This window comes from Scyliorhinus torazame, chromosome 16, assembly GCF_047496885.1.
Source record: "Scyliorhinus torazame isolate Kashiwa2021f chromosome 16, sScyTor2.1, whole genome shotgun sequence".
Lineage (NCBI taxonomy): Eukaryota > Metazoa > Chordata > Chondrichthyes > Carcharhiniformes > Scyliorhinidae > Scyliorhinus > Scyliorhinus torazame.
In genome coordinates this window covers 110,915,047-110,939,776 of record NC_092722.1, presented here as the reverse complement: position 1 = coordinate 110,939,776, position 24,730 = coordinate 110,915,047, and the positions used below count along the sequence as shown (strand labels likewise).

The following is a 24,730-nucleotide window of genomic DNA, read 5'->3' as shown; positions in this document are numbered from 1 at the left end:
CTATGACCATTCGCTCAAAAGAATTAAATGATCAGGCCAAGTTGCATATGGCGGCACGATGGTTAGCACTTCTGCCTCACAGCACCAGGGACCTGGGTTCGATTCCAGCCTTGGGTGACTGTCCGTGTGGAGTTTGCACTTGCTCCGTGTCTGCATGTTTCCTCCGGGTGCTCTGGTTTCCTCCCACAGTCCAAAGATGTGTAGGTTAGGTGGATTGGCCATGATAAAAAAAAAAATCTCCAGGGATTTAGAGGTTAGGTGGGGTTATGGGGATATGGCAGGGGAATGGGCCTAAGTAGGGTGGCTCTTTCAGAGGGTTGGTGCAGACCCGATGGGCCGAATGGCATCGGTCTGCACTGTAGAGATTCTGATTAGGGTTGTAATTCCTTGAGCATACAACATTAAGGGTTTTTTTAAGATGACTAAAGGATATGATAGGGTCAATAAGGAGAAACTATTGTCTCTGTTGGCTGAGTACAGCACAGTGTGGGCATAAGGTTAAAATTGAGTAAGGTAATTCAGAGGTGATATCACAAAGCACTTCTTCACACTAAAGGGCTGTGGAAATCTGGAACATTCTCCCCCAAAAGAGATGTTGGGGGATCTATCAATTTAAAATGTAAAAACAGAGATTCACAGATTTCTATTAAAAGCTAAGGAACCAAGACAGGCATCTGGAGTTGTGATGCAAATCAGCCATTATCTAACAGAATGGCAGTAGCAGGCTCGAGGGGCCAACTGGCCTCCTTCTGTTCCGAAACCTCCACAAGGAGATAGCATATGTTCTTGTTCAGAAAATCACCTCAAGTATTCTTTTAGAGTGTCTTATGATAAAGCAGCTGCCTCAAGTGAATCAGATATGTATTGTCTGGTTTCTTATAAGGTCTACAGTCTCCAAGCGCATGTTTCAGGGAGAGATGTCACAGAGAAAAGGTTAATCGCAAATACCACGCTGCCCTGTGTGTCATTGCTGGGATGACTACCATAGAGACATCCACGTCTTTTTATTCTAGTGCTGTCAATCAATGCGATCAAAGGCACAATCACCGAGAGATAACACGGTCATTAAAAAAAAGTGTTGTTGAGCTCACAATGTCTCAAGGCCCAAATACGCCCCCTGAAAACATACAATTCACCTCCTGCCAACAGTGCAATAAGCAGTTTTCATCTCAAAGCCTAGCTTCCTGAACTGCACAAAACCAAAGCTAACAATATGTATTTTTGTCACACTCCCAAATGAAAATGAAATGAAATGAAAATCGCTTATTGTCACGAGTAGGCTTCAATGAAGCTACTGTGAAAAGCCCCTAGTCGCCACATTCCGGCGCCTGTTCGGGAAGGCTGGTACGGGAATCGAACCGTGCTGCTGGCCTGCCTTGGTCTGCTTTAAAAGCCAGCAATTTAGCCCAGTGTGCTAAACCAGCCCCAAAGTAGTGCTGGCACCTGACGGAGACTCAGTGCAGGACAAAACAGCAGCCATGTATGCAGCATTGAAGACTGGAGTGTTCAAATAGTTGAAGTGATTGGGGTTCAATTTTGAGAGTCCTGTAACTGATTTATGCTCACTGTGCTCGTTTGGTTAAGCCTGGGTGTGGACTCAAGAGGAAAGCAAACAGGCATCACAGAGCTACTAGAAGAGGAGCTGTAAACATGAGTGCAGACATTTTGTGACTGCATAGATATTTTAAAACACTTGTAAATAAATGAATGTTCAGAAACAAGTGCCATTGCAACATTGCCCGGAGATATACAAAACATACAACATTCTGTTGCTCTCCTCCCAAGCTTTTGGGGTCCTCAGCTGAGTCAAATATGGTGTGAGCATGCGTCAGTTCTTGTACATACTGTGTTTCTTCCTCAGTGTCTCCACCTCAAGATTGCATACTGCAGTTTAACAAACAGAAATATTGACTATTAGAAGTGGACCTCATTGCAGCATGGTGGGTGGTAATTCTAAGACACCCATGGAGTAGTTGGAATAGATAATAGATTCATTGAAGGGAATGTTTGTTGGCCACATTAAGGAAAAAGGGAAGGATGTGAAGTAGTAGTAATTGGAATGGGAAGAGATTCTTGGGAGTATAAATACAGACCAGCTATTTCTGTGCTGTAGATTCTATGTAATTCTACATAAAGAACAGTCATGCATGGCACGGTGGCAGTGGTTAACACTTCTGTCTCACAGCTGCAGGGTTACGGGTTCAATTCCAGCCTCTGGTGACTGTGTGTGGAGTTTGCACTTGCTCCCTGTGTCTGCAGGGGTTTCCTCCGGGTGCTCCGGTTTCCTCCCACAGTCCAAAGATGTGCAGCTTAGGTGGATTGGTCATGCTGAATTGCCCCTTAGTGTCTAGAAGCTTAGATGGGGTTAGGGGATAGAGTGGAGGCATGGGCTTAAGTGGGATGCTCTTTCCAAGGGCTGGTGCAGACTTGATGGGCTGAATGGCGTCCTTCTGCATTGTAAATTCTATGATTCTAAGTCACATTGTGTGTTTACCAAGGAGAAAGTGAGAATCAGCAAAACTCATCTGTCCATCAACCAAGTGCAATCTGCTCCATTGTGGAAACCATCTTCAAAATGTCTGCCTGCCACCCAATCAAGGTAAACGGAACAATCTTCCAGAATCTCCATCTCGCCTACGTTATCAATGAGTGGCTTATCCTGGCATTTCATTCCATGGTCCCAAAAGCATGGAGTGCAGCGAGGTGGGCTGTTGGTTCACCCTCATCCCGCTGAAAATGTGCAGGTACAGGACTCCAGAGAATAAACAGATGAGGAAATTCTGAGCAGGTACAGAAATAGGAAGTCAAAGTTAAAAAAGTGTGATATTAGTAACCAGTCTAGCAACAACTGTTGGCGAAATCCCAATGTAAAAATGTTGTTAACTTGTCTTTTCAACAGGTTTTGGAGCTTTGGTAGAGAGAGCAGAGCACTGTCATTGATGCATCGAAAGACTTGCAGGCACAGTCACAGGGATTACACCTCTAGATTTCCAGAGAGGCTCAGTGTGACTGTCTAAACAAAAGCAGTCATCACTCCTTGCAGCACGACAAGTCCAGAATTTTCTTTGTGACTCTGGAAAGAAAGATTATTTTGCTGCAAGAATATTGGCAAAAGCCCAGAATTTTGACCATTATCATTCAGCATTAATCTGCCATATTCCTAAAGTAAATCACCAATATGAAACAATATTTTTTTTTGACAAACTGCAGTCCTCAAATGGGTTAAACACCATAACAAGAAAACCACACCCAATATTTGGTGTGGCAGGGAGACTGTTACACCTACATGCTGTGTGCATTTATTATCTATGCTTAAACGCGAATAAAAGTACATTGAGCAAAGACAACTTTACTGGCAGTTTGAGGTCATTATCTGATCATTCCTTACGAAAGGAAAACTTGAACTCTCTTGGACATGATGTAAGTTTATACCTGTGGACTGGGTACATTACAGACAAAAGGCTGAAGATCTAGTTAGATCCCCAAAAAAGCCAGGCTGCGCAGTACAGAGAAATACCACCATGGATAAAGGCCATCTTTGTTGACGGTCCCCCCCCCCCCCCCCCCCCAAGCCAACCCCACCCCAACCCCCCCCCCCAACCCAACTAGATTACAATGCTGAATGGTTGTTAACCCTTTAAATGCCAGGAAACCCATTCCAGTTTCCAATTTCTCCATTTTTCCCCCTTTGTTCAATATTTCATAATACAATCTTCCCATTCAACTTTAATAACCAACATACTGCAAGAAATAACTAGCAAAAATGCGATGAAAGAATCCATCAGTGACTGAGCACAGAGAACAATATCAAAATTTGCTTGATTTTTCCACCACTTTAAGGCATCAATTAACAATTTTACAAGGTCAACAAAAAAAAAAAATTACTTCCTCGGCCAGATCACTGAAAAAAATTCTTCATAAACCACAAATACATCTTCCCAGAAGATTTAAATTGAAGCCATTAACTCTTTGATGACTTGAATATTTGCAAATCACAATCAAAAATAGAGGGAGATGATGATGTTTGGCTCCTCCCACAATGTTTCTTTACACCATCCATCAAAAACCTGTGTGCATGTGTGTGATGTTAGACAAAGGAAAGACTGAAAGCTTTTAAAAATTGCGATGGTCTTCTGGTGCTGTACGGGTTAAGGAACATTACGAACTGTAATAATCGTCTTCCAAATCCGCCTCGTTTAATAGAAAGCCTGATGCAGACACCCAGACACTGAAACTAGACAGAGAACAAACACGAAGGGGGAATCTTCCAGTCAGTTCTACCTTTGTCTCCAGTTATGAATAACCCCTGATGCACCGACTATATACCTTTAAATACATCAATAGTCAATTTCCTCAAACTCCATCATTCTAACCGGGAAGTGGGAGTGTCCCGCACAGATTTCCCAACCAAATAGCTTTAATTTGAAGTATCTCTTAAAACATGATGGAATTTGTGGTTTAAAACGATTAGGGCGGGGCGGGATCTTTCACTTTAATCTTGATTCACTCTCACAGTTCTGCTAAAATGCTTTGTTTAACTGAAAATAATATTGATTCCTAATATCAATATGAATCGCGCATACTTAAAATAACAACGGAACGCCAACCAGGAAAAGAGAGCACTATCAACATGTGGAACCTTTAAACACTGTTGCTGCAGCCACCCAGACTGTCGCTGGCTATCGGAGGATTTGAGGCTGATCTTCAATATTGGATGCAAACCCTAGCGAACTGATCTCATTTAAGAGCCCGACATTGGACACACCCATCAGCAGCAGGCGTAAACAAGAAACCAGCTCCCATTCCAGCAAGTTCTTTTCCTCAATTGAAATTGCACGGTCTTCTGGATGCATGGAAACTTTGTTTTATGGGCGATCAAGGATTTAAACAGGCAGCAATAAACAGACAATTTTTTATTGTTTTTAAAACACTAGTTTCTTTTACCTTTTTTCCTCTCTTCTTCCTGTGAGCAGGTTTTGGACCATTTTTCTTTGGTTCCTCACTCATTGCTGTTCTCTGAATGTTTAGTCTACCAAATGAAAGAGCGGACTCCCAATTATTCCGACATCCAGGGCTGTTTGCATATCATCGAGATCCCAATCAAAGGTTCAATCCATTTGACGATGTCTCAGAGACAGATAAAGACATGAATGCTGGTTCCAACACAACTCCTCCAGTCCAACTGGTCCAGATTTTTGCCTCCTCTCTTCCTTTGGCTGGCTCCAACAAAATTTAGTCCCCCATTTTCCCCAAGAGGGAAAAAAAATCAGTTATCTTTATCTTCTTATTACAGCGAGATGCTATTTGCTCCTCTCTCTCTTCACTGCTGTTTAAAAATCCCCAATCCGCGAACCCCACACAGAAATTAAACTGGAGACTGATGAGGAGCTCTCTGAAGCCTTCCCCAGTCAATGAATTCCGTTCTCCACAGCCAAGAAGCACAGTGTGAGAGCAAGCGAGAGAGAAAATGAGTAATAATGCTGCAGTTCGCCCGCCTCGCCACGAGGTGGGGACTAACCAAAACACAGGTTAAGGCTGTGCCAGGAAAGGAAGCCTCGAATGCCTGGTCTGAGATTGGGTTCCAGCGATCTCCTGGGAGGAGACCACTCCCATCTGTGTGCAGGAGCCGAGGAGGAATAACAGGCATTATTACTGTTATCCCTAGATGAGGAGGGATAACAACAAACATTGTTGGAAAACTCGATATGAATGTATCTTTTTACAAAATCAAACATGCCTCAAGACTTGAATATCAGACAGAACTAAAAGACACCAGTTATTTAAGTACAAGCCTGAACCTAATCATGTTAAGCCAATGCCATCAGCTAATGTGGCCCAGTAAATCGATACAAGCAATTAATACATTAAAGGCAGAGACTATTCTACTGATGCATATTGAACCCCTGTCATCAATACTTGTCCACCGCCTGCCTGTATTCATATACAAATCATCAAGAACAAGTGGGTTTCATTTCCCTTCAAATTCCTGGGTGGCTGGAGCAACAGCCCTGTGAGTTAACAGCGCTCTCCAGGACAGCTGCGGCCAGTCACTGTCAACTATGCCCTCCCCACCCCAGAAAGTGATCTGTGCACTTGCTTTTCCATGTCTCAGTTTCTCTTTGAAAATAAAGACACACACATCTTACAATCAGCCACAGGGGTGTTGGAAAATACGCATATTTACAAATACCTTGAGGACATCACCTGTTGCACATTATACAAAGGATGACACCAATGTCTGTTTGACAGCTCACAGTGTGCATCTCACGGCTACACTTGATTCTGATGAGACACAGCAAGTCAAACCCAGAAATAACATTCCACCGAAGCTCTGGAGCAAATAGTTCACGTGAAGGGCAGCAAGGAAGTGAAGGTTTTGCAACAAATAAATAGCAATTGAATGCACAGCCCAGTTTGGAGATATCATCCAATCCCTTTTAATAGTTCTTAAATTCACAAGGCAAATGATGCACTTTATTACATAGCCCACGTTTGAGAGACGGGGATCCAATAACTGATAAAGATATCTGAAATTTAGATTCCAGTCTCCTGGGTGCTATTTTCTGTATTCACGGCATTATTTTATTTTTCATCAATTTTCGAACAACCGAACAATCTTTTTTCAGCAATGGCCTTTATATAGTTTAGTACCCAATTTATAAATGCTTTGTCATAAATGCACGTTGCCAGGAACTTGAGCTTAAAGTATTGGAAATTTATTATTATTGGAAATTTTAGTTGCAAAACAGCATTTCTGAAGCATCAAATATGGGCGGCATAGTAGCACAGTTGCTTCACAGCGGCAGGGACCTGGGTTCGATTCCCGGCTTGGGTCACTGTCTGTGTGGAGTCTGCATGTTCTCCCCATGTCTGCATGGGTTTCCTCCGGGTGCTCCAGTTTCCTCCCACAAGTCCCGAAAGACGTGCTTGTTAGGTGATTTGGAGATTCTGAATTCTCCCTGTGTACCCGAACAGGCGCCGGAATGTGGCAACTAGGGGATTTTCACAGTAACTTCATTGCAGTGTTAATGTAAGCCTACTTGTGACACTAATACAAATTATTATAGTGTTATCTTCCTGCCTAAATTTTGTAAGCAAACATTTGCAATTATGCAGCTATGAATTCTGACTTTATATCTTTTTTTTTCTGGGTCCTGACCATGAGTCTCTCAATATTTATATTTCAGAAAATTCTAATTTTACCTGAAACAGCTTCTGTGGTTTGTTAACTAATTCCTCTACCACAAGCAGACGTGAAAATTACAAGAATAATCTATTACTGTTCCATTCACTAGAGTAAACCAATTCTAAAACGGTGAGGCAACCAGAGGAATAAACAGCTAAAAAGAGAAATCTAACACATCAATAGGAACACTTGAAACAATTAGCCAGTGAATGGGGGTGTGGAGGGAGAGAAAGCAGGAGGCGAAGGAGTCTTCACTGCACTCAACACTCACTCGTCTGGGAAGAATGGATGACTGAGACAACAATTAATCTCTCATACCAACACAAGGAGGTCAATAGTTCAACCCTATAACTTACAATGAAGAAATGTGCCATACTTTATATGATGGTCCCATTAATGTTGATTGCTAATGCACCAAGACGCTTCAATCTTCCGATCGAATACCTCCTAAACAAGCCAAGCAAAATTTGCCAACTTGTTCTGCATCCAAAGACTATGTAGCAGTCATTTCAACTGACTATTAAGACAAAGATACACCCAGCTATGCTCTGCTGTCTGAATCAAATCTTTTTTCAGTTGATCTGAAATGACCTTATACTATCCATGAAAACAATTCTACTCACATCCCATGTGAAAACATTTACTCTTCCTCCTCTATTAGTTAACACACTTGGTGACATGTTCACCTCTGATCCAGAATGTTGTGGGTTTAAGCGCCACTATGAGTTTGAGCAGTAATTTAACGCATCAATTCACTGAATTACTAAAGAACTACTGTGAGAAGGCCATCTTACTGTTCAGAGGTCAAACGGAGGACCGGTGTGCCTATTTAGGAGCATATAAATGATCCCAGGGCACTTGGAAGAACGGGGCAATTGTTGTAGTGTCTTGCTCAATAATTATCCCTCAGCCAGCACCAACTAAATCCAGTCATTCACTTGCTGGTTGTGGTAGCATCAGGATGTACAATGAACCATATCTCACCCCAATGCCTCTCAGTGCAACTAACTTCACCTAGGTTTCATATTGACCTATCATAGTCATAAGATTAGATATATATGCACAGAAATAGGCCATTTCGCTCCACCAGTTCATGCTCATGTTTCACCTCTTTTTACATCTAAATCTACCATCAAAATCATGTATTTCTTCTCCCTCAAATGCTTATCCCGCTTCCCTTTAAATGCAAGAAGACTGTTTGCTTCAAGTCCTCCCCTTAATAGTGAGTTCTACATACAAGTCAGAGGATCTTCTACTAATAGCTTCTCATCCTGACTCCACATCACTAACTGAAGTGCCCCTAGGATCTATGTATGGCCTCTCAAATCTTGGTTATATAATGAGGTCAGAAATGCATCATTATCATCACTATCGCTATTTTAGCCATTAAAAGGGGGTGTATGATTAGACCTCCCACCTGAGCTGTATTTGTAAGCTGTGCACCCAAACGATCTTTATTTGCTGCAAAACCTCACTGCACTTCACATGAACTATTTGCTCCAAAGCCTCGTTGGAATGTTCTGGGTTTGGCTTGCTGCCTAAGATGCACACTATGAACTGCCCGCTACATGCTGCCCCTTGACAGCACTGTCCAAAAATATGGCGTCAGATTCCAGATGTAGGCTGACAACACATCCCGACCACTTCACCAACTCTTGTCATCCCACTACTGCTTCTGGTGTTGTCAAAATATCTGCCCAATCTCCAGTCTTGAATGAGCTGTAATTCTGTGCAATCGAACACTGAGAAAACTGATGCCATCTCAAAAATCAGACCATTCCCCACTGATTCCATCAGGTTCCACAACCATCATTCCAGGTTGAACAGGACATTTTGTAACCTTGGCATCCTCTTTGCCTCATATCCTTTCCATTTAACGACCACATTCTTTGGTACAACGGCACCCAGCTCAGTCCTTTTTTTCAGTATATCTACCCAAGCCCTTTTTTCAGTCCATCTACCGAACCATGCAATTATTCTAGAATTATACAGCACACAAGGCAGCTATTGCGCCTATTGCGCCTGTGATGGCTCCTTGGTAGATGTATCCAGTAAATAGCAGCCCCTTGTTCTTTTCCCTACAGCTTTGTAATTTTTTCCATTCAAGTATTTATCCAATTCATTTTTGAATGTTGCTATTGAATATGTTTCCATGACGCTTTCTGACATTGCGCTCTGGATAATAACTTTCATTTATATAACACTTCAATGTTGAAAAACTTCCCAAGAGTCTTCACTGGAGTATTCAGCAGAGTTTCACACCAAGACACATCAGAGATATTAGATTTCCCAAACCTTGATCAAAGAGATCTGCTTTTAAAGAGCACCTCAGAAGGGGAAAAGGGAGGTAGAGAGATTTAGGGAGGGAATTGCAGAGTTGAAGGATTGGCACCAGAAAGCACAGCCACTAATGTGGGGCGATTATATTTGTGTTTTCTCACCAGGTCAGAACATAATGTTATGGGTCAGGGTTTAGAGAACCCCAAAGTGTATCATGGAGTTCACCTGACCCACAACTTTTAATAGATTGGGGTATGGGGAGCACACGGCCCACTCTACAGGTGTGGTACAGCAGAAATGGAAAAGTATTTTTTAAAGCAAAACAATGTTTATTCTATGAACTCAAGTTAACCTTTTTAAAAGAAACAGTGAATATCTGAGCAACCATTAATTCAAAGATAACCCCCAAAGAATACACCATTAAGTAATCCTTTAAGCTGTCCTTTTAACATCCAAAAGACTTAACAACCTTTAAAAAGAAGTACGAAGTCTTACAACACAGGTTAAAGTCCAACAGGTTTGTTTCGATGTCACGAGCTTTCGGAGCGCTGCTCCTTCCTCAGGTGAATGAAGAGGTCTGTTCCAGAAACACATATATAGACAAATTCAAAGATGCCAAACAATGCTTGGAATGCGAGCATTAGCAAGTGATTAAATCTTTACAGATCCAGAGATGGGGTAACCCCAGGTTAAAGAGGTGTGAATTGTACCAAGCCAGGACAGTTGGTAGGATTTCGCAGGCCAGATGGTGGGGGATGAATGTAATGCGACATGAATCCCAGGTCCCGGTTGAGGCCGCACTCATGTGTGCGGAACTTGGCTATAAGTTTCTGCTCAGCGATTCTGCGTTGTCGCGGGTCCTGAAGGCCGCCTTGGAGAACGCTTACCCGGAGATCAGAGGCTGAATGCCCTTGACTGCTGAAGTGTTCCCCGACTGGAAGGGAACATTCCTGCCTGGTGATTGTTGCACGATGTCCGTTCATTCGTTGTCGCAGCGTCTGCATGGTCTCGCCAATGTACCATGAGGAAGGAGCAGCGCTCCGAAAGCTAGTGACATCGAAACAAACCTGTTGGACTTTAACCTAGTGTTGTAAGACTTCGTACTGTGCTCACCCCAGTCCAACGCCGGCATCTCCACATCTTTAAAAAGAAGCACATCAGGGTTTACATTCAATACTGAAAACATTTCTGAATTCACCAAATGATCAAGAGATAGTCCTTCATGGCAGAGAGAACAGCAATACAGCTGCTGTGCCTGGCTTCAGCTGCAACACACTGAAAAACTAAACCAAAAAGACACAGACACACCCAAGCTTTTCTCAAAGTGAAACTAAAAAGCAGAACCAGAGCTCAATTCTGCCCACACTCTGACATCACTGCAGTAACACGAGCAGCCAAACATTTCTTAAAGCGACATTCTCATGACACCTCCCCCCAAGAAAAAAAACCCATCAACTTCAAGATGGTTTCATTTTTCACCTTTCGCCAATTCTTTAAGAAATGCACACAGTAAATACACTTTATCGTTGCAAAAAACAACACACACAAACAGGTATAATAATAGCCCATTTGTTTTCGTTCTTCTTCCACCAACCGAAACTCCTTCTCGATTGACAGTCTCTTTGAACAAGAAGGTCTCTGCACGATCCGTCCATTGTTTTACGCCTCGGCATTTCTCTTTAAAGTCAGATACTTTAGTTCAATCTGATCACAGAGTCCCTTGCAATTCGCCAACATAGGAGCATTGGTTATCACAGCTTTCAGGCCGTCAAATGCCTGTTGAAAGTCTGCTGTCCATTGACATTTTTGATGTTTCTTCAGCAAGTCCATCAGTGGAGCAATCACGCGACAAAACTTTTTCACAAATGTTCGATCAAATCCACTCATGCCAAGAAATCACATTATTTCCCTTCGTCTCGAGGGTATCGAAACCTCCTCAATAACTTTTGTTTTCACATCCCTTGGGACTATTCGACCCTGTCCGATTGTATGGCCAAGGAAAGTGACTTGGGCTTTTCCAAATTCACTTTTGGCTAGGTTTTATCACCAAACCCGCCTCCTGAAGTCGATCGAATAACTCCATCAGATGTTTTAAATGTTCTGTCCATGTCTGGCTTAAAATTACCAGATCGTCGATGTATACCGCACAATTGGGTAATCCTGAAACGACTGTGTTAGTTAACCGCTGAAATGTGGCTGGGGCATATTTCATGCCAAATGGCATAACTTTGAATTGGTATATACCATCTGGAGTCACAAAAGCTGAAATCTCCTTCGCTCTTTTGGATAAAGGTACCTGCCAGTAAGTAAATTCAGTTTGGAAATAAAAACTGATTGTCCCACTTTCTCAATGCAATCCTCCAAACGTGGGATAGGATAAGAGTCCATTCTTGTAACTGCATTAACCTTTCTATAGTCCACACACAACCGTTGCGTACCGTCTGGTTTAGGTACTATCACTATGGGTGAGCTCCATTGGCTGCAACCCACTTCAATTACGCAATTTTTAAGCATACTCTCAATCTCTTTGTTAACCTGTGCCAATTTGAAAGGATTAAGTCTATATGGATGTTGTTTGATTGGAACAGCATTTCCCACATCTGCATCATGTATAGCTATTTTAGTACTTCCCAATTTATCTCCACAAACTTACCCATGTGATATTAATAACTCTTTCAGGTCAGTTCGTTTTTCCTCTGGAAGATAACTCAACAATTTATCCCAATTTTTAAGAACATCCTCATTTTCCAATTTAATTTGTGGTATGTCAAATTCACAGTCATCTGGATTTGGTTCATCACTTTGAGTTAGAATCATTAAAACCTACTCCTTTTTCTCTCCTTCCCTTTCAAAGTACCTTTTAAGCATGTTCACATGACACACTCAGTGAGTCTTCCTTCTATCTGGTGTTTTTACCACATAATGCACCTCACTTAATTTCCTTTCAATCTGATAAGGTCCACAAAACCTAGCTTTTAAAGGCTCACCTACCACTGGTAACAACACTAAAACTTTATCTCCACTGGTAAAACTACGAACTTTGGATTTCTTGTCCGCGACCCCGTTTCATCACATTTTGTGCAACTTTCAAATGTTGTCTAGCCAATTCACCTGCTCTATTTAATCGTTCCCTAAAATTTGACATGTAATCCAATAATGTAATTTCTGATTTCTCACCCACCAATTTTTCCTTAATCAATTTAAGTGGTCCTCTTACCTGATGGCCAAAAATTAGTTCAAAAGGACTAAATTTGGTTGACTCATTAGGTGCAACCCTAATTGCAAACAGTACGAATGGAATTCCTTTATCCCAATCCTCTGGATAATCTTGACAATAAGCCCTCAACATTGTCTTTAATGTCTGATGCCACCTTTCTAACGCTCCCTACGATTTTGGATGGTACGCAGTTGATTTAAATTGTTTTATTCCTAAGCTATCCATAACTTCTTTGAATAACTTTGAGGTAAAATTTGATCCTTGATCCGATTGTTTTTCTGTGGGTAGTCCATATCTAGTAAAGGATTTAAGTAACTCCTCCACAATCTTTTTAGCTGTAATATTATGTACTGGAATGGCCTCTGGGAACCTAGTAGACACATCCATTATAGTCAAAAGATATTGATTCCCACTTTTTGTTTTAGGAAGCGGTCCTACGCAATCAATTAGGACCCTTGTAAAAGGTTCCTCAAATGCTGGAATGGGTATTAAGGGTGCTGGTTTTATCACTGCTTGAGGTTTCCCTATCACTTGACATGTGTGACATGATTGACAAAATGTAACTACATCTTTATGTAGTCCAGGCCAATAAAAATGTTTCTGGATTTTAAGTTGAGTTTTCCTTATTCCCAAATGACCTCCCACTGGTACCTCATGTGCAACTCGCAACAGCTCCTTTCTATACCCTACCGGAAATACTACTTGATGAACTTCTGCCCACTTTTCATCTGCCTGCATATGTAAAGGTCTCCATTTTCTCACCAAGACATAATTTTTACGGTAATAACACTCTGGTATACACGCAGATTCCTCTTCCGTATATGTTTTCTGATACATCCGTTTTATTTTTATATCTTTCTGTTGTAACTCGACCAATTTTCCTGAACTAAAAATATCCGCCTCATCCTCCACCCGTTCTTGTTCTTTTTCAACCATCTGATCAAAAATCGTTTCTGATAATTGCACTTCAACTTCATCTTCATTCTTTGATTTCTCCTCTTGTCTTAACCTGTGACTTAGCGACCTTGTTACTACACAATCCCAAAGAATACCAGGATATTCGTCCTTCAACACTTCAGTTGTCTGATTTTCCACTGGCTTATCAACCACAGTAGGCATCAATCCCACTTGCGATCCAGCTATATCATTACCCAAGATAAACTGTATTCCTGGACAAGATAGTTTCTCTATTACTCCTACTACCACTTCACCATTCTTCACTGGACTTTCCAACCTAACCTTATATAATGGAATGCTACTCCTCTCACCCTGAATTCCACATATTACCACCTTTTCTGGCAACATTCTTCCTAACCTACATAACTCTTCATCTCTTACCATTAAAGATTGACTAGCTCCCGTATGTCTTAAAATTGTGACTTCTTTGTCTGCTCCTCTTGATACACATGAGTAAACTTTACCCACACAAGTAAATTCTTTAAAGACATCTGGCACCTTCTTATCAATCATCTCTTGAACAGTCTGGACAATCTTTTCCACCTCCTTCGCTTCCCTTAGGCTTTCCTTTACCACTCTAACAAACCCCACTGTCTTATCCTGTTTTACCACATCAGCCTTCCCAGTGCTTTTCTTCAACCACCAACACTGTGACTTTACATGGCTTAGTTTATTACAATGAAAACATTTGAAACTTTTCATTTCTTTTCCACCCTCCTGGATTTCTTTTTTAATCTGAGGTACACTCTCCTTATTATCTCCCATCAGATCACCTTTACCTTTACCACTTGAGTATTTCTCATATCCCCAGTTTCTATCCCTCACAGGCTGAAACTGATGTCGGAAACCGAGCCTTGATTTATGAGCTAGTTCATAATCATCTGCCATTTCTGCTGCTAATCTTGCAGTTTTAACCCTCTGCTCTTCCACATGAGTTCTCACTACATCAGGAATTGAATTTTTAAACTCCTCCAAAAGTATAATTTCTCTGAGAGCTTCATACGTTTGGTCTATTTTCAAAGCCCTTAGCCACCTATCAAAATTACTCTGTTTGAGCCTTTCAAACTCCATGTATGTTTGACCAAATTCTTTCCTTAAATTTCTAAACCTTTGTCTGTAAGCTTCAGGCACTAGTTCATATGCACCTAAGATGGATTTTTTTCACCTCCTCATACGTCCCAGATACCTCCTCCGGTAGTGATGCAAACACTTCACTAGCCCTACCTACCAGCTTTGTTTGAATCAGTAATACCCACATGTTCTGTGGGCATTTCATTTGTTTAGCTACCTTCTCAAATGAAATGAAAAAGGCTTCTACCTCCTTCTTGTCAAACCTTGGCAATGCTTGGACATATTTAAATATATCCCCACCACGCCTTCGACTATGACGCTCTTTCTCACTATCCTCATCACTATCATCCAACTGTACGTTTCCCTTTATATCTGCCAATTTTAACTGACTGTCATGTTTCATGGCCATTTTCTGAAGTTCAAACTCTCTCTCTTTATTTTTTTCCCTGATCTCTATCTCCCTTTCTTTTTCTTTTTGTTCTGCTGGGGCTATTCTTTCTTTCCTCCTTTCTTCTCTCTCCTTTTCTTTGTCCTCTCTCTCTCTCTTTCTTTTTCCTCTCTTTCGTATTCAAGTTGCTTTAATTCTTTCTCATGTTCCATTTGTTTAATTTGTAACTGAATTTTTGCCATTTCCAATGAGTTACACTGTATCTCAGGCAACTTTAAATGCTTAACCACCGCTATAATGACCTCATCTTTTTGCATTTTGTCAGGTAATGTTAACTGCAATGTTTTTGCCAAATCTAACAGTCTGCTTTTAGTCTCTGTCCGTAAGGTACTGCGTGTGACCGTCTCCACCCCCAAAATCTTCTGAGCCTTTTAAAGAGCACAACACACTCCCCACTTAAACTAAAATACCACACCTGAAAAGCAACCACAATATGCACACCCCTCACTGTCTTTAAGTGCACTAAGCCAATCCAACAGATAGACTTTTATCCCCGAGGAGCCCCCAATTGTTATGGGTCAGGGTTTAGAGAACCCCAAAGTGTATCATGGAGTTCACCTGACCCACAACATTTGAGATCAGGGGGTTGTTGAGCTAAAAGGTGGGCAGCACGGTAGCATTGTGGATAGCACAATTGCTTCACAGCTCCAGGGTCCCAGGTCCGATTCCGGCTTAGGTCACTGTCTGTGCGGAGTCTGCACGTTCTCCCCGTGTGTGCGTGGGTTTCCTCCGGGTGCTCCGGTTTCCTCCCACAGTCCAAAGATGTGCAGGTTAGGTGGATTGGCCATTCTAAATTGCGCTTAGTGTCCAAAATTGCCCTTAGTGTTGGGTGGGGTTACTGGGTTATGGGGATAGGGTGGAGGTGGTGACCTTGGGTAGGGTGCTCTTTCCAAGAGCCGGTGCAGACTCGATGGGCCGAATGGCCTCCTTCTGCACTGTAAATTCTGTGAAATCTATGAAATCTATGAATGTCGGGGATTTCAAAACAAGAGAGAGTTTTCAAGAATACTTCCCTCAGTAACCGAGGATGCATCCCACCTGGATTGAGTGACTTTTCTACTGATGACTGGCAATCTGTTAAATATTTCCTATTTATTTGCATCCGATCTAATATTATGACTGTTTCGTCTTCACAGCTACATTAGCAGCATCTTCTTCTCTAGTGAAGCCAGATGTAAAGGCATTTGTGGGTGGCACGGTATCACAGTGGTTAGCACTGTTGCTTCACAGTTCCAGCGTCCCAGGTTTGATTCCCGGCTGGGTCACTGTCTGTGCGGAGTCTGCATGTTCTCCCCGTGTCTGCATGGGATTCCTCCGGGCGTTCCGGTTTCCTCCCACAGTCCAAAGAGGTGAAGGTTAGGTGGATTGATCATGCTAAATTGTCCTTAGTGTCCAAAAATGTTGGATGGGGTTACTGGGTCACGGGGAGGTGTGGGCTTAATTAGGGTGCTCCTTCCAAGGGCCGGTACAGACTCGATGGGCCGAATGGCTTCCTTCTGCACTGTAAATTCTATGTAAAATCTATGTACTCTTTTCTTTATTCTTCGTCTGTCAAGAAAATGGTGGAGGCTGCTGATGTGACTCAGGTCACTTTGTCGATGATCGAGATGCTTACAGGCATCTTGGCAGCAGAATTCATGAAACAGAGGAAGGCTATCTCCGAAGATATCCAAAGTTTAATAGAGGTGGCCTTGGCTCCAATTCGTTCAGTGCTGGCGAAGACAGACAAAATGGTAAAGGCACACGGCACAGTGCTACAGGGTGTGGAGGCGGCTCTTTCAGACTAGAGTGACCGGATTATCTCCGCTGGAGGCTGAGATGGCAATGTTGGCTTGTGTTAATAAAACTCTGCATATCAAGGTGGATGATTTGGAGAATTGCTCCAGGAAGCAGAACCTTAGGTTTGTGGGGCTGCCGAAGGGGGTGGAGGGCCCATATCCGACTGAATAGATGTCAAAGATGTTTGGAAAGATGGTGGGGGAGGGTGGATTGTTGTCCGCTCACGAGCTGGACTGGGCCCACCGGTCACTCCAGCAGAAGCCCTGTTCAGGCGAATCACCACGGGTAATCATCGTCAGGTTCCACAGTACCAGGCAAAGGAATGAGTCCCGAGGTGGACGAAGGAGCACTGGGACTATATATGGGAGGGCCACGCCTTCAGGCTTTATCAAGATGTGGGAGTGCAGCTGGCTAAAAGGCGGGCAGCATTTAACAAGGCCAAGGCTGTGTTATACAAGATGGGATGCAGTTTGAGGCGGTGTACCCTGCACACCTCCGAAAGACCTTTGACTCAAAAGTCTATTATTTTGATGCACTGGAGGAGGCTGGTGCTTTTGTGAAGACAAATGGGCTGGGGGCGAGTAAATTTTTATTTTTATGGGGACCTGCTGTTGTTGGGAATGACAAGTGTTATGGGGACTCGCTGGGGTTTCTTGTTCCAGTTTGTTTGGTTTTTATTGTTCTTGTGTGGGATGGGTGTGTTACGTTTTCTATGTTTATTCAAGTTGGATGTGGCCAGGGGACTTGTCATTAAGGCTTTTTATTTATCTATATTCCGGGTGGGGGCTGCCCTGCTAGCTGAAAAAGTTAGTAATTGTGAGCGTAATGGTGGGGGCAACTACAGCTCACTATTTTAAGGTAGATTTAGATTATGTTATTTTTTGGGTTGGGCTTTTTGCTCATCTTTTGGCTGTTCGTTTATTTTTTTCGATGTTGGGAGGCAGGGTGATGGAGAGAAGGGGCTGGGAGGCATGGAGGGTTTTCTGACTGTGGACTATACCTTGTTCTTTTTTGATGGAGGATTTGGCGGCCACCTTGGCTGGGACCGATGCCTGAACTTTTTAAGGGGCTGTTGGAATATCTCTTTTGGTGGAAATGGCTGACTCGGGTAGGGGAGGGGGTAGAAGGCCCCCAGTTCAGCTGGTCACTTGGAACGTAAGAGGGTTGAATGGCCCAGTAAAAAGGTTGAGGATATTTGCTCATTTGAAGAGCTTGATGTGGTGTTTCTGCAGGAAACCTATTTGCGGAACAGGGACCAGACATAGTTACGGAAGGGATGGGTGGGGCAGGTACCCCCATTCGGGCTTTGAGGGTCGGGTCCAGAGGGGCTGCAGTTCTGATTAATAAGCAGTTACTTTTTCAGCAGCTAAAATCCTGGCTGACCCAAATGGGAGACAGACAGTTGGGTGGCTTCACCTTACCTAATTTGTTATTTTGTTACTGGGCGACTAATATCGAAAAGGTACTTGGGTGGCTCAAGGATCCGAATTTCATACGGGGGCAGATGGAGTCGAGCTCTTGTAGTGGTTCTAGTTTGAAGGCCTTGGTAACTGCCTCGCTTCTGTTCTCCCCTACAAAAGTTACGGTAGTGGTGGCCATGCTGAGGCAGTATTTTAAGCTCGGCTCGATGTCATTGTCAGCCCCCATCTGAAGGAATCATCTTTTTGCGCCAATGGTCTTGGACTCGAAGTTCAGGTTGGGAGAGGGAGGAGCTTCCTTTCCCTTGGCACCTTTGCCCTCCCTCCTGAATAGGGTTTTGTCTCTGGCTGTGGTGGATGAGGGAACAATTTTGGAAATTTATGGTCAGATCCTGTTGGCAGGCTCTATGAATAAGGTGAGGAAGAAGTGGGAGCGAGAGCTTGGTCTGGTTTTTGAGGGTGGGGTGTGGGGTGAGGCTCTTCACAGGGTCAACTCTACCGCATCCTGTGCTAGGCTCAGCTTGATCCAGTTCAAGGTGGTCCACAGGGCATATGTGACCAGTGCGAGGGTGAGTGCTTTTTTCTCGTGGGTGGAAGATAGGTGCGAAAGTTGCGAAAGTTGTTCTCGGGTATTAGCAAATCATACCCATATGTTCTGGTCATGACCTAAATTTGTAAGTTTTTGTGTCTCATTCTTTACCACACGTGAGGGATTCTCAAGATCAAGCTGGAGCCTTGTCCGTTGGTGGCCATTTTCGGGTTTCAGACTCAACGGGTGAAAGCGGTGTCCTCGCCTTTGCCTTGTTGATAGCCCGGAGGCGAGTTCTGCTGGGGTGGAGTTCTACTCTGCCTTGTGCCTCGGCCTGGTTGGTAGATCTAACAGAGTTCCTATACCTAGAGAAGGTCAAGTACACCATTAAAGGGTCGGTAGAAGGGTTCTACTCGAGATGGCAGCCATTCATATCCTTTTTCAGTGAGCTAGTCACTGTCAGCTGTTGGGAGAGGTGCTAATTAGTCTTTATTTAGTTAGAGGGAGGTGGGATGAGGGTAGTGGTGTTGTTATTTTTGAAGTTGACATTCTTATACTGTATATGCATTTGCTTATTCGTAATAATGGGAAAAAAATTCTGCAATAAAAATATTTTGAAAAATATCAATGTCACCTCCCGCAGCAATCCTCCCATCCAAAACTCCACGTTCCACTGATTCGAGACTGTTGTGCATCCTCCTGGTGGTCATGCTTACTGCCATCAAGCATATGGACTCTGGCTTTCCCTCATCAAACCACTCTGTGCCTCACCCTCTCCTCCTTGAAGATACTCCTTAGAAAATTTGCCTCAAGATTTTGGTCATCCCTTCTGAGACCTCCTTCTTTGTCTCAGTATGTCTCTATGAATGTCTTGGGGACTTGTTTTAAACGTTAGTGGCACTATATGAATTGGCTGACCTCATTCTTCTATCAAACAATAACTGCAGTTCCAATATAATCTTGAGGTTGCAAATTGCTCTGGACAATCTGAGCAGCCGAAGAACAAATTCTAAACCGTTTATAAACCATCAGATTTTCCATTTGGATTTAGAGACTGCAACAAAAGAACATCACTGTGCAAAATCCAGGGTAAGGAATCTCTTTATTATAAGATTCAATCGAGCTGTGTGTGTTCAGGCTGCAGCTTCCAGCTTATTGGGTCTTTTTGTCAGTTCCACAATATAAAATTACCTGCTCACACTTTAAGAGGAGTGCAATTTCTAGAAGCTGCATTGAAATGTTAATTACTCCCCATTTCCTGTAAAACTGCTGGCTGGATTAAATAATTGTATTTATACAGCTCAATTAATACATGGCCAAGGCAAATGAAATGTAAATGGAGATTGAACCGACAAAATACTGATCTGCATAAGGGCTCTTTAGGGCTCTGAGATTCCCTTAAACATACTGACACATTCCACAGCAAAGTGGTGTTCAGAAAACAGAAGGGAAGGAAAGAAAGGAAATGAGGGGGGTTGGGGATATTAAGGGGAATAATACAGTGGTGGAGAGAATAGGTGTCCTGGACACATTAAGTACACAATCTATTTGGTTAGAGTTAAGAAAAAGTTTTCAATCGCACAACTGGGTGTTCTGATTTTTAAATGGTCAACTCATGGGAAGGAGATAGAGGGTCAAAATTACAGAGGTGCAAGAATTCTAGGGCAGTTATAATAGAGGAGTTCAATTATCTTAATATAAACTGGGATAGTAATTGTGTAAAGGACAAAGAGGGGGAATGTTCACAAGTGTGCTCAAGATAATTTTCTCGGTCAGTACACTTCTCACTCAATGAGGTAGGAGCTTTTATTGCATCTGGTGTCTCGGGAATGAAGTGGGTCAAATGGACCATGTGACAGTAGGAGAGCATTTAGAGAACAGTGATCAAATAAGGTTAGGTGTAGCTAAAGACAAGAAGCAATACAGATAACAATACATAATTGAGGAGCGCCAATTTCAGTTCATTGCCTATAATAATAATCTTTATTGGTGTCAAAAGTAGGCTTACATTAATACTGTAATGAAGTTACTGTGAAAATTCCTTAGTCACCACACTCCGGCGCCTGTTCGGGTACACTGAGGGAGAATTCAGAATGTCCAATTCACCTAACAAACACGTCTTTTGGGACTTGTGGGAGGAAACTGGAGCACCCGGAGGAAACCCACGCAGACACAGGGAGAACGTGCAGACTCCGCACAGACAGTGACCCAAGCCGGGAATCAAACCCAGGTCCTTGGCGCTGTGAAGTAACAGTGCCAACCACCATGCTACCAAATCACCATATCTGAGTAAGAGTTTTCTTGTTATAGAGGGAGTACAGCAAAGGTTTACCAGACTGACTCCTGGGATGGTGCGACTGACCTATGACACAGTTAAAATTATATTTACTGGAGTTTAGAAGAAAGACAGGGGAATCTCATATAAACCTATAAAATTTTAACTGGACTAGACATGGTAGATGCAGGGAGGATGTTCCCAATGGCAAGGGAGTCCAGAACCAGAGGTCACAGTCTAAGGATATGGAGGAAACCATTTAGGACCGAGATGAGGAGAAATGTCTTCACCCAGAGAGTGGTGAGCCTGTGGAATTCGCTGTCATAGAAAATAGTTGAGGCCAAATCATTGTATATAGATATATTAGATACAGCTCCTGGAGCTAATGGTATCAAAGGATATTGGGTAGGCGGGGGGTGGGGGGGGGGGGGGGGGGGGTGGCGGAGATCAGGAACAAGTGACTGAGTTGGATGATCGGCCATGATCATAATGAATGGCGGAGCAGGCTCGAAGGGCCGAATGGCTTCCTCCTGCTCCTATTTTCTATATTTCTGTTTAATTGTCAGGAAACAGAGGGTAGTGGAGAACTGTTGTTTTTTTGCACTGGAGGAAGGTATACATGTTACATATTAATGATTTAGTCTTGGATGTACAGGGCACAATTTCAAAATTAGCAAATGGCCAAAAGCTGGAACTAGCACAAACAGAAAAGAGGATGGATATTCTGGTAGAAGAAACAAGAAGAGGCAATATAAAAGAAAGAGTATGATTCTAAAGGGAGGTGTGTAGAAACAGAGACTGGGGGTTTATGTGCACAAATCACTTAGATGGTAGGACAGATTGAGAAAGCGGTTAAGAACATAGGTGATCTTAAGCTTTATAAATAGAGGCAGAAAGTAGAATAACAAGGAGGTTTTGGCAAACCTTGATAAAACTGGTTCGGCCTCAGTTGGAATACTGCGTCCAATTGTGGGCATTACATTTCAGGAAAGATTTGAATGCTTTATGGAGGATGCAGAAAAGGTTTAAGAGGGATCAGGGACTTCAAATTCGATGGATTGGAGAAACTGGGTTTGTTTTCCTTGGGAAAGGCTGAGAGGAGATTCAATTGAGGTGTTGCAAAATCATGAGAGGTCTAGAGAGAGTAGATAGAGAGGCACTGTTCTTATTGGCAGAAGGTCAAGGACCAGAGGACACCCACTTAAGTTGAATAGGATTGCCAACTGTGATTAAATATATTGCTGGAGGCTTCATTACATGCCTTGCCTTTGCACTCCAACCGTTCATCAGCCAACACACCAACCTTGTGACGTACTGCTGTCCTACGCTAATTGAAAAGCAAAAAGACTCATTACCCAATTGGATGGTGTTTGGACTGTCAGCCAAACAGCCTTTTCTATTCTATTTTCAACATGTTGATGTCTGGTAAAAAGAAATGTTTGAAGAAAATGTCAAAGAAACCCAATCTTTTTTAATGCCCCAATGACTTTTCCCCAGGGTCACACACAGTAGTGTCCTGGAGATTGATCTTCAATTCCACATCAGGTTCAGATTCTCTACTGAGGGCAGTTATCACTCTGAATTCACCAAATGATCTAGAGATAGTCTTTAGATGGCAGAGAGATCGAAATTGCACCTTCTTTGGCTGGCATCAGCTCCAACACTAAAACGAAACCAAAAAACACAGACATACCCAAGCTTTTCCTCAAAGTGAAACTAAAAAGCAGAGCCAGAGCTCAGCTCCACCTACACTCTGACATCACTGCAGCCACTTGAGCAGACAAACATTTCTTAAAGTGACATTCCCATGACACTTGAACATTAAGGTTACTCACAGGAGTGTAGTTAGGCAATATGTGTCATCAAGTCGCAAACTATATTGGGACCAGTGGCAAAACTTTGGTCAAGGATATTTTATGGGGCATCTTAAAAGAGTAGAAAGGCGGGCAAATATAGAGAGGGATCTCCACACCTTAAATCATAGACGTCTGAAGACACAGCTATCAATGGTGGAGTGATGGAACTCGGGAATATCAATCTCAGTAAAGAGATTTCTCATCTCAGTTTTTAATGAGACTGTACCGAATGTTTTCTCTCTGCCAAGTGACAGTGATGCAGCAACCCCAAAGTCCCTACACACAGGCTGCAGATATGTGGCCTCCCTAAAATTACTGCACACTTGTGACCACACACAAATTTACAGGGGTTGCACACTTCAACAAATCCCTTGTGTATTCACCTCCATCCGAGAAAACATTGACGACGACTCCCTAGTTTTAGACTCACTAGCCATTGGGGTGTGACTTATGGTCAGTGGGATATTTGCCCCATCAAGCCCTGTCAGAATCATATCTGTTCAATGAGATCGCCTTTCATTCTTCTGAACTGTAAATATTGGCACATTCAACTCAACTGCACAGCTGTGTCCTCTGCCTCCATAAGAACACTTTGGATGTTCATCCTTTCCATCCTTATGGAACTGTGTCCAGTCTGTAACCAAATTATTCCCCCCTTTCCAGGCCTCCTCATTGCTCATTTACAGACTAACCTGCCAATCTTCCATTCTACTCCATTTGGGCCAAGTCCCTCTTCAATTCGTGTTTCGCCAGTTGAGCGATTAGGGATGAATAAGGGATTTGCACGTGGAGGCAGGAGGTAGTAAGTAAGTACTTTGGAGCTGTCTTTGCAAAGCAAGAAGATACTACCCAGGCTAAAGTGAGAGAGGAGGTACCTGGCACACAAGAAGAATTTACAATTGAGAAGGAGAAGGTGATAGAAAGTGATTCACTTATGTAGATAAAATACCAGGACCGGATGAGATGCATCCAAGGGTACTGTGGGAATTGAGGGTGGAAATTGCAGAGGCACTGGTAATCATCTTTCTGTCTTCCTTATACACAGGGGTGGTGCAAGCGGATTGAATTGCAAATATTACTCCCTTGTTCGAAAAGGGGGACAGGAATAAAGCCGGCAACTACAGACCAGTTATTTTGGCTTCAGTGGTAGAGAAATTCCTGTAAACTGTAGTTTGGGAAAAAAATCAACAGTTACTTAGAGATGTGCAGAATAATTAAGGAAAGCCAGCATGGATTCATTAAGGAAAACTCATGTTCAACTAATTTACTGGAGTTTTCTGAGGTAACAGAGAAGGTTAATAAAGGCAATGCTGTTGATGTGGCTTATATGAATTTTCAAAAGACATTTGATACAGTGTCACACAACAGACTCATGAGCAAGATTCTAGCTGATGGAATGAAAGGATAATGAGGCACTTGGATAAGAAATTGGCTGACTGACAGGAAACAGAGAGGAGTGATAAATAATTGCTTTTCAGATTGGAGGAAAGTTTGTAGTAGTGTTACCCAGGGGTTAGTGTTGGGACCGTTGCTCTTCCTGATATATATTAATGACCTAGATTGTGATGTTCAGATGATACAACAATTGGAAATTGTCATCTGTGATGAGGATAGTCTTGAACTTTAAAAGGATGTAGACATGTTGGTGGATTGGGCAGACAAGTGGCAGATGAAGTTCAATGTGGAGAATTGTGAGGTGATTCATTTTGGCAAG

The 24,730-nt window shown here is 42.6% G+C and overlaps 1 protein-coding gene across 2 annotated transcripts in view; it reads right to left on the bottom strand.

Moving 5' to 3' along the window:
* The window catches only part of ank3b (ankyrin 3b), a 1,101,178-nt gene that overhangs the window by 858,737 nt on the left and 217,711 nt on the right, over positions 1-24,730 (bottom strand). The window contains exon 1 of one of the 2 annotated variants that reach the window (XM_072478844.1): positions 4,945-5,444. The exons of the other annotated variant lie outside the window; for it this stretch is intronic. Within the exon in view, the coding sequence (XP_072334945.1) occupies positions 4,945-5,007 (63 nt within the window). The 5' untranslated portion in view covers positions 5,008-5,444. Of the gene's footprint in view, positions 1-4,944; positions 5,445-24,730 lie in introns of those variants that run through there. 2 annotated transcript variants of the gene reach the window in all.